This window comes from Eleginops maclovinus, chromosome 21 (genome assembly GCF_036324505.1).
Source record: "Eleginops maclovinus isolate JMC-PN-2008 ecotype Puerto Natales chromosome 21, JC_Emac_rtc_rv5, whole genome shotgun sequence".
NCBI classification, from domain to species: Eukaryota; Metazoa; Chordata; class Actinopteri; order Perciformes; family Eleginopidae; genus Eleginops; species Eleginops maclovinus.
This window is the reverse complement of record NC_086369.1, coordinates 14,622,781-14,633,814: the sequence shown is the minus strand read 5'-3', so window position 1 is coordinate 14,633,814 and position 11,034 is coordinate 14,622,781. Positions and strand designations below refer to the sequence as shown.

General features: G+C 41.6%; 1 protein-coding gene across 5 annotated transcripts in view; it reads left to right on the top strand.

Annotated features, from left to right (window-relative positions):
• Positions 1-290: 290 nt before the first annotated feature.
• Positions 291-11,034, top strand: part of tpk1 (thiamin pyrophosphokinase 1) — a 59,096-nt gene continuing 48,352 nt past the window's right edge. For 2 of the 5 annotated variants that reach the window (XM_063912459.1, XM_063912455.1), the window contains exons 1-3: positions 319-544; positions 1,940-2,020; positions 7,632-7,706. In XM_063912459.1, the coding sequence (XP_063768529.1) occupies positions 1,978-2,020; positions 7,632-7,706 (118 nt within the window). In that variant the 5' untranslated portion in view covers positions 319-544; positions 1,940-1,977. Of the gene's footprint in view, positions 545-1,196; positions 1,284-1,939; positions 2,021-7,631; positions 7,707-11,034 lie in introns of those variants that run through there. The other 3 variants (XM_063912456.1, XM_063912458.1, XM_063912457.1) reach the window with 3 other exon arrangements.

The following is an 11,034-nucleotide window of genomic DNA, read 5'->3' as shown; positions in this document are numbered from 1 at the left end:
TATGGAAAAAGAATGTGAGTATTTTGTGTTCATTAAGACTTTAATTGGACACCTGTTACCAGTCCAGTACCCATGCTGTAATCGGACTGGTTTTGGATTGGACAGGGGGAGCAGTGATTGCAAAAACCTGAGAGTGAAATTAAATCTGTTTCTCAATTAGCTGGAGAACCCTAGAGTCTGTCCTTAAAACCCTCTAGAGCTGACTTAAAAAATCCCTTCCTCTGAAAGAAATGAAAATAAAAACCGCAATTACACTTTCGTCCTCTAGGTGTCTCCCTCATAATCTCCCGCCTCTCTTCCGCCTGCAGGTTCCGCTCTCTTCACTCTCCTTGACTGTGCACAACAACAATGGAGTAAGTCGCTTCTCTCCTGTGAGTTTTCAGTGAATATGTATTAAACAAAGCAATGACAGGTTGATCTTGTGAAGTCGGATTGTAGGGAGTGAAGAGTGCGCGTGCTGTTCATGCCACCAAAGCACGGGTTTATCTGTGAACAGGAAGGAGCGTGGCTCCTGGGTCTCGCCATTCATTTGCACACAGCTGCAGTAAGTTTTCCCCTTCAGTCCATCACGTGTCAAAGTCCAGTTTGCACACCAAGTGTTGTTCGTTGAGTTTATGATTCACTGGTTTAACTGCATGGTTTTAACAGTGGAGTGTTGCACCACGAGCTGCATTTACATAAATCCCGCATATCATTATGTGTGCAACACAACACCGGCTCTGTGCTTGATTGATGTGGGCTGCTGCTGCAAAAGCATGGGTTTAATAAACCAGGTTTAAACTCGTTTTGTTAAAGCAGATGATTATAATTGACCATCTTTAAATAAAGTCTACATCAATAATGTGTCATATGCATAATAATTACATAGAGAAGTTGTTTCAATCCAAAGTATTATTCTAATTAATTCTGCAATCAATTATAATTATAGTCGAAACATAAAACACTGTATATTTAAGGATAAATAGGAAAATAGATTGTTACCAAGAGTTTATATTTTAATTATGGGATTAAAATCATCATTTGTATTCATGGAAACAGTTGTTTGCTTATAGATAACCAGCATATGATTTAAATTTGTGAACAGTTGTGGAAAGATACCCCTATTTTCAGAGAAGAGGTGTGGGAGATTATTCAGTATTGCTGTGTAGAAGTCAAAGTTAATAATTAAAGGGGGGGGGGGGGGGAACCAGGAGGTTATTAGCAGCTCAGCAGAAGGTGGATTTTCTTCACTTTCTGAATCCGGGTTTACTCTGTTTTTTCCTGCTGGATTGTAACTCTTCAAGGTGAGTGAGAGGAGGGGCTGGCTGCAGCCTTTATATGATGCACTGAATGATTATATGATTGATTGTTGCTTGAATATGTGGCGGCAGCTAACCATACGACATTGAATAATCTGCCAAAATCAATCAATTTCAATTTCCACGCCAAAGTGTCTCTTCCTTCAACAGTCCGAAGTGCTCAAATATCAATCTTAGTATCATGTGTTTAAAAAAATGCAGATCATCCACACAGTGCAGACGCTAGAAGTTTTTTATCTCGTACATTTGAGAGATGGGTGATTTCATTAATCAATCAAAAGAAAATCATATGCACATATCCAAGCAGGCTGATGTTTGACACGTTATATTATTAATAGTGTAATATCTTGTGTCAGACAATACATGAAATATAATGGGATGCATTCTTATTCTTTATTGTCGTCAACATCAACTTCTTCACATTAATTACTTATAACAAAATAGTTTTCCTTGTGTGAATTTTGTATCTTCGGTTACGCTGTGATCCAACCTCAGTGCTCCTGTGTGCATGTCTGCTTGTTTCAGTGGCAACAATGAGCCCAGGGGAAGGCTGGTGATAAACTGGGATTAGAGACATGTTGGAAAATAAAATGACCAGTAAAAACAAGAGCAGCAGTGACATGTCTGTCCTCCTCTCTCAGTTCCAGTTGAGTGAACCGAGCGTCTGTAAAGGCTAGCCATGGATGAAGAGTTGACGCCTTTGGACTGCCTGCTGCCTTCAGGTACTGCCTTTTTAAACACACATTCCCCCGGTGCAAAACACACATGCACGCAATCAATCAAACAAGCAGGTCCGTGCACATGCGGTGTGTTCACCCACAAGCTACAAACCGGGATCCAAACACAGATCTGTGTGTATCTGATCAAAACACACATCACTGTCACACTCGTCTTCCACTCTCCGCTTCTCACAGTCACTCTGACTCACACAGGGAGTCTTCTGGGATTTAAAACTCAAAAACAAATCACATTCATGACAGCGCTGTGTGTATGTATGAGATGCACTTCTCTGTGTGTTCATTGTTTGGATGTGTAAATAATGAAGGGCTGATGAAAGACGTGTTTGCTTGTAATGTTATGAGAGAAAAACCCTTTCACGAGTTAAATGTTATCTAAAAATACACAGTTTTGCTCCTGGATAAATTCCCTGTCATATAAAGTCATTCTGTTCGGATCTCAAATCTAGATTTCATCTAATATGTGATCGTAAATCCCCCCTTTGAAAGAGCATTCTCTCCACACTTTTGCAGCCAGGTGGATTCATTTAAAGATGTGCTGTATATGTTGATGCTGTATAAAAAAAGAAATCCTTGAGATGGAGTAGAGCCTGCCTTAGAGGAGGAGCATGGCCATGGCTGCCTTTAGCCGCTGCTCTCAGGTCAGGCTGTATATGAGCGCCCTAGTGGTGTGTGTGTGTGTGGAGAAGCAGAAAGCAGCCTAAGGGTTAAAGTTTATCCCAGAGCTGTAAAGGTCAAGGGGAATTTACCACAGTTAGAGGCACATTTAATCCCCTCTGTCTGTTCTGTCCATCTTCTTTTGACCTTGAAAAATGTTCCCTTCTTTCACATTTGTGCATTAATAAGGAAGAGGGCTGCCATTGGTTGAGTAGCATCAGGTACACTCTGTCCATATTTAATAGCAATAATGGGTTTTTCACTGACTACTGTCCACCCACAGAAAGGTATAAATAGAAAGCTTAGAAGTGAAAAACAAAAGTTGTGTTCAGCTCAGCAGGGTCAGGGTCTGCCTCGCTCATCCTCTTTGGATTTATTAAATCATAGATGTACAGAGAGCATGTGCTGATGAGGTGTGGGTGAAAGATATTTCTGGGGCAGTTGTACAAAGAAGTTGTTAATGCAATCTAAGTTATAGACTTCTAATGTTATTCCCAAAGTTTCTCTAAGCAAGTATCTAAATATGTTAAGGATCTGTTCTGCAATTCCTCAAGCATCTTTGACGTGTATGGACTTAAAGGACAGTAAGACTGACCTGTCGCCTCCCAAGGTCAAAGGACAGAAGTATACATCTATTCATATGATCACTGAGCAGGCTGAAGTTTGAGGATTGGAATGTGTGTGTGCGTTGAAGGAAGGAAGCTTCCTATATAAACGACATGAATCCTCTGTAACGTGGGACACCCCACTGCTGCTGAGCTGTTTATCCTGGAAGTGTCAAAATCCCCTTGGCCAGGCAGCTGTAAGGAAGCTGTGGTAAACTCAAACTATGAGGAACCAGGATTTGACTTACCAATTGAACATCACTACAGTAAGCGATCACTGAAAGTTGTAATGAACTAATTGATTTTTGAAATAATACAGATTATTTCCCCAAATTCTAAAAAGCATATGAGATTGGATTTAGGATACGCACAGATTTGGTTGATGTTTGTTTGTCTGTTTGTTTAGTGTAAGGGCCTTGCCGTCCTGTTTTGTGTCGTACGTTAAGGGTGGACGCACTTTCCAGTCCACAGGGCCGGTTGGAGTCCGGTGGAGTGTTAAGGGAGAGCTGGACTCATGCTTTAATCTCAATGCGTTTAATCAGGTGGAAGTTATTTCCTATTCTTTCTATTAGGAGGGTAGATGTCATTGTCTCTGTCTAATAAAAAAAAATATGACACGGTCTGTGCCTATTAGAAAAGAATAGAGGTTATTTGCCTACGCCTGAACCCCAGTCGGTTCGGTTGGAGTCCTGAAATAGGGTGAGTATTAGACTCACGCCTTAAAGAATTCTTTCTCTGAGTTAAGGTAATGCTATTTTCTTGAACCTGCCACTGTTTGGAAAGCTTTTTATCAAGCTGACCATGATTTATCCTTAGTCTTTGTGTGCTCATTCACACAGTGGAATCTACACCATCAAACTAGAAAGCTAGCCAAGGAATGCAAGGGGCAATGGGAAGGTCTCTTTGTCCTATAGGTTTAGGTGATTTGAAATGAGCATGAAGTTGATGAAGATACGCCTGAACGAGTAGTTGCATCCTATTCTAAAAAGGATTTAGTTTGACTGACAGAAAAACCAAACTGAATTTGATATAAGCAGATAAAAACCAACGTTATGGTCATAGCCTCCCACTAATTCCTCTCATCCAATACGGACTTAATCTGTGTTTCTATACACATACTAACTTCAACACATGACCTAATGGGACTAATCAATTTACCAATCAATCCATCAACAGAGGATTGTCTTAATCAACTTTTATAATCAATTCAAGCAGTAAAGAAAACACCAGATATTCTTCCGTTCTAGCTTCTCCAACGTAAGACTTTCTGCATTTCTTTGGGTTGTGTGTTTGCTAACTGAATATCTCAGGGTTTTGGACTCTGGCTTTGACAGAAATAAGGGATTTGTAAACTATTTAATCTCGCATTTCCCTACTTTCTCAGACATAAATTATCCAATTAATCGTCAAAGATGATCTTAGTGTTGCGTTACAGTGTCTTTACACTTTTGCAGGTGGTATCACACAGCATCACTCTCTTATTTCCGGCCTCTGTGTGTCTCTCAGTCTCCTTTTTTTTTGACGGGGGGGGGTGTCTCTACTCAGAATTAAGTTTTGGGTTCTTCATCAACAGTAGGGGTGTCAGTGTGGTCCAAAAAAGGCTGCCAGGTTTTTATAAAAAGTCGTCAGGGCCTCTAAGGGAGAACCTAATCCTTTCAAGCCTAACGCAATACAAGATTTCCTGTATCCATCTATTATGGGTGGGAGGAGAGGGATGTATCCATTTAAGGAGAATAAGCCTCCTAGCAAGCAGAGTGGTGAATGCCATAACTCGTCGTGTGGTAATGGGTGCATCGGGTGACGAAGGAATTCACCTAAGACCATCCCGAGTGAACCAAATATTGCAAACCAGAACTCTGATAGTTTAGGGCACGACCAAAACATGTGCATGTAGTCAGCCGGAGAACATCTATTACATGCGTGAGACCCGTCAGGACACATCCTAGCCAGTTTTGCGTTAGTAAAATGTTCTCTGTGCAAAATCTTGCACTGCAATAAACCTTGCCTTGCACATATAGAACAGGTGTGTACCAGGTCTAATATATGTCCCCACTGATCATCTGACATGTTAATCCCTAGGTCCTGGTCCCATACAACTCTAAGGGAATGTAAGCAAAATGTTATCATATATAATGGAGGTGAGCCTCTTAAGTGATAGGAAAGAATCAATCATCGAATCTCTCCGTCTCCTTTGATTGCTGTTTGAAGGTTATACTCCTCCTGTTGCACCACAAAGGCAGCTGTAATTGTGCTCCTGTAGGTGTACATGTGTTTGTGTATACATGACATTCTCTCACGTGGGAGTGATTTGCACAGAGCTAAAAAAGAATCAATACCACTCAAATGCCAACATCAGTCAGGAGGCACTGACTTCTGACAGGAAGCTGGCCGCAGTTTGAAGCCTTCGTTGTTTACTCAAACATGTTAGCTTAGCATTACGGGCTACACACTGGAGTCCCACAAATGTTTTTCACAGGGTGTTCAATAGTATCCAAAACAGTGACACACACATCCTGCTGATGTTATCATTTCATTGATAAATAAGTCACTTTTACTCCCCTGTACCACAGCTTGTAAGATCTCTCTCCTAACTAAACAACATAGTGAAGCCGTTTTCCCCCCATTAGATAAGTTTTCAGAATATTTTCCGTGAAAGCTTTTTTCCGCGGCTTCATCTCTTGCAGGAAATGCTTATCTAGACTCTCGGTGGAGAATATAAAAACAGCCTCTGGATGTCTGCATTTTAAAATTCCCTAGTGTGCAAAGTTAGCCTCTCAAATGTATCTTTTTAATTATAAGTGCCTGTTCCTGGAATGTGTGTGTGTGGGGGTGTGTGTGTGTGTGTGTGTGTGTGGGTTGGTGATATTTATGCTGTGTGGCTCAAACTCCGAATCCCAAGGTGACATTTCATTGAGCAGAGTGCACTAAAGGCCGCGCCACCTCTGTGTGCGTACATTTGTGTGTGTACATGTGTGAGTGCTTGTGCGACACGGGGGTTAGCTGAAAAGTCACGGCTGGTTGAGTTTGTCTTTTGTTCTCTGTACACCTCCAGCCAATTAAGAGACAAGACTGACAAATCTCCTCCTCCTCCTCTTCCTCCACCCCTCTTCGTGTCCTCCTTTCTTCTCCTCCGCCTCTTCATCCTCTCTTCTCTTTACTGTACTCTGCTGAGGTTGACTTTGCCACTGGAGATGACCTTCCAGTGATGTAAACTTTTTAACAACATCAAGACTGCCTCTGCAACAAAGTCACAAACCTAAAGGACACACACTTTCTCCGCCGAGGCACAATTCCCTCTTTACACTTCAGGGTATGAATCCTTGAAGACTGGTTTTGATGACACAAGGTGCATTTCTTCCTTCTCTTCCTTCTTCTCCATTGCCTTTCTTGCCTCCTTCTGCATGCATGATGTATGGTGTACTGGGAAAGATGCTAGCTTTATGAGATCTGTAATGCTGTTTAAGAGCGAGGGAAGAGGACATTGTAATCGCATTGTGTTGCTTAAGCATCCATATGCCATTTCTGGCCCCGCTGCAAAAGGCAACAACCTTAAAAATAGATGAGAAATCATTCATAAGGGCAGACACGAGAGTGCAAGATAAATGAGCGTGCGGTGAAATGGCTAAGTGTGAAAGCGAGGGGAAGAGGTTGTGAGTTGTTTTTGTCTAGCAGCTCGGTTTTTACTTTGCCAATAAATGCAGAGTTTCCCATTAGCTTCTCCTGCAGATCCCCTGACTAGCACTTCTGAAGTGTTAGTCAGGGGATCTGCGTTAGAAGCCTCTAAAAGCAATATGGATGGGGGTAGAGAGAGGATACAGATCTGTAAAATGATGCACCCTGGGATAGAGACTGGAACAATAAGCCTGGAAACTACAGATGATGGGTCACTAAGGTCAAAGTGTTCAAATGAGCATTAGCAATGTGTTTGAGCCTAAATGCACACTCCTTTAACCAATATAAGGACTTTATCATTTATTGTGACCATGAGTTGAAGAAAGTTGTGAATTTAGATGGATGTTGTGTAATTGTTTTTAACCCTGTCTGGATGGAGTTGGAGTACTTTTCCAGCAAACTAACATTCATTTCTGTGTTTTGAATCCTCCCTCTTGTGTTTCTGTCCTGTGCAGAGCATGATAATGTCCTCATTATCACAGAATTGTTTTAGTTCCCTTCTTAATTTAGCACACTCAATGCCACATCCTCCAATCTGTAATTAAAAGGTATTTTTAAATGCAAATAGTGATGTGTTGTGTGTTTATCTCTGAAGCTCCACAGTCTGTTCTTTAATGATTCATACCTTTCCTTTTCCTCCCACCTCCTTTTGTCTTGTTTAGGCACGCAGAGGATCTGTCTGATTATTCTGAACCAGCCTATCGACAAAGAATACCTCCCCATCGTTTGGAGTAAAGGTATATTTCATACAGATCCAACAAACCCCCTTTAAAATCACTTATACCTTCATTGGTTTTCTCTGAGCATGTATCCCCCTCATGTTTTGAGTCAGACTGTAGCCTGTGTGTGTTTTCCACTGTGCAAAGTATTAATTAATACCGTGTCATTGTAAATGCCCCCTCTCTGCCCTCTTCCAAACCTCCCTGTGAAATGGGTTTTAATGAAGGTAAAATAACCAGCTTTTTTGCGGAAAATAATTTCCCTTTGTGAAAGGGTGTTTTTAATTTCATTGGTTATTTTGTATTGAACTCCTGTGCCGTTTCATTGCATTCACAGCCTGAATAACTTTCTTGCCCCTCCAGACCCTCACTTTTAGTGTTATTATAACATAGAATAATGAGTTTTGAGTCCAGCATTTCTGTTCATCATTTAACTTGACACTTTCACCTAAAATGTGTCTGATTGAATAAGCGCTATGTCTGTGTAGATGCGGCTCATCATTTCCCGGTCATCAGCTTTGAACTTATTCTTAACCGTACAATTGATCGTATTCATTCAAACCTGCTGGAAGCGCTCTTGTAGTTTTTGTAAGGTGTCGAGGTAACGACCAGAGCACTTCATTCAGACTCACTGAAGTGTGTGTACATTTATTAAAGCTAATTGCTCGGTAAATAATGTGAACACAGGCCGTGGCAGTAAGTGTCCGCTCCACTCAGCGGGGGTGTGACCGGGTCGATGAAAACAGACCAACTCGACCCAGAACAACCCCCCGTCAATGACACCGAGCTGCTGATACATCTGTGAGGCTCTTACAACAGAAGGGTTAGTGATATGAACCAACAGGAAATACATTCGTCTCACTCTAAATATCTTCTCATTATTGCACAATCCTCGCTCGTACAAAAAGGAAAAATACAATGTTCTGTACCAAATGCAGAACATGTAAAGCACTGAATGGCTCCACTTTGGAAGTCACTCCCAGGGTCATTTTCATGTTGGCTGTTGATGGGAGAACTGTACTCTCTCATCAGCGACCTGCTGGTTACAAGTTGTTGGCATTTTATGAAATCCCCTCGGTTCAAAGGGTTGTTTTTGTTGGGTAACGAGAGAATGTGATTTGATTTTCCTCCTGCTTGATGAATGCTTAAAGGTCCTTTATAAGAGTAACATACAACATTTAGAAAACCTCAGAAAATGTAATATTTTGGAAGAAAAGAAGGGCCTAAGACTCCCTGAGTTATCGACATCAGACTCTGAGCCTTTGTCATCTGAACCTGTATTATTCATTGCTTTTCATTTAAATCTGTGTATTAAGAAACACCTTTTCTTTTAATGAGCAGGGAGTTGAGTGTCCTGGATCACTGCTCCTCAACAGTTTTGATGTTGAGACCACAAACAACAACAGTCACACTCATTTATGAAAAATGTAATACGCAGACTTTGCAAGCAGGGAATTAGCTCAGTAAACAAAGTCACTTTGAAGGCAGGCTTGAGATTAAAACCATATCAGATTGAATTTTAATGAACTCAGCTTTGATATTCTTATCACCCTAAGAAAAACCCAACAGGCACCTGAGCTCGTACCGCTCTCTGTGGTACTGCCTTTACACTAAAGGACCTTCTAAAGCTAAATGGCATTAGAAAAAGCAATTGCATCACCTGATTTTACACCAAAGGTTGCATGTTGCTCCAAGACAGACATTCTTTGGATAGTTGATTATGTGAGAAACAAAAATATATACACAATATTAAACATCAGAGAGAATTTGTTGATGACTGATAGATAACATCATTGTAGGTGTAAAGAGCGCCCCGTTGCTGCACTATATTGAGGCCCTAAAGAGGTTTTTGAACCTTCAAGTATGTAGACATGTCCCGGTAGAGGAGCAGAATAATGAAAATGAGCACAATATGTCCTCTTTAACAATCACATTGCTGGTTTTCCGTTGCTATCAGACTTTAAATCCTTTTGAGCACCCATTTATTTGGGTGAAAACATATCTTAATAGAAAATAGTTCCTTAATATTCAGTCTAAATTGTTTGTTTGCTTCCAACATCACAGCTATCACAGTTGTGATAGAATATCCAATCCCTGTTGCTTCATAACTGACCCTCAACAGGGTTTGGAGATTGAAATCTTTCATTTAATATCCTTATTTTTCATGGGCAAAATCTGACAGACCAGCAGAGTTTAAACAAAGTGGTTTCACTCCAGTGATTACATCTTAGAAATATGCATCGTGGGGCTATATCATATATTCTGGATTGTTTCCCTCTTCTTTTATTTGCCAGTAATACAGGAGAAGAATCATTAGGGAAAACGTTGCATCCTCAGACCACCAAACTGCGACTGCTGCTGAGAGATGAACATTAAAGATGACAGCATGACGCCGCGTGATACTGTCATATGTAGTTTGCTCCTGCTTAGATAAGTCTGCTCATCAAAGTTTGGGAGAGATTTTGGGTGGTTTCTGAAGTGCCACAAGCAATGCTGTGGTGTGGATTTCAGAAATTGGGGAGCTTTCATGCTCCGTTTTGCTCTTGGCAGCAGTGCACATGGGACTTGAAGAAGTTTTGACAGGATGATGACAGTGCATGAATGGCACATCTCAGATCTCTCGCTGTGTGGTGGTAAACACGCTTGTAGCGAGATCATCGTTCCTTTCTTGAGAAGCCATTTATTTTAATGTTGTTTATGGGATAAGCAGATGTCAGATTGGGAATGAGCGTGTCTCCAGATGGTTGTTCTCCTGGAGGCTTCGGAGCCAGGTCTCCACCCTTGCAGACACCCACATGCACACAGCACTCCCATGTCTCTGATGTGCTGCCCCTGGGCCCCCTTTTCACCTGTGGGAGAGGCAGAGCAGCAGGGTGCGAAGGAGCGATAGAGGCAACCCTGATCAAAGGGAAGCTCATTTACAGGTGCCTGGTGCGATGTTGTGAAGTGGGATCAAGCTGCTTATCTCGCCCACGCACCCTCTCACTTATCTGGTCCATCAGTCACACACCTGCTCATGTAGTCAGTCACCCACTCACTCTGAGTCAATCAGTCACTCATTTACTTACCTTAGGATCCTTCACTTACTTCACTGTGGAACAACACAAACAGGCAAATCAATAAAGCAATCAGCGGAGGAAGCGCGCTCTACAAGACGAAACAACAGCCCTGCGCCTGATTTCATCATTTGTTGTTGATGTGGAGCAGCTTGAGGAGGTGGAAGTCTATGAACCCTCTTCAGCAGGTAGAGGTTCAGCCTACAAACGAGGCCGGATGTGGCTGCAGGGCGTTGACGACATGCATGTAAAAAGAGAACTGGTTTGGAGGTGAGGCCTTTAAAAGTTGC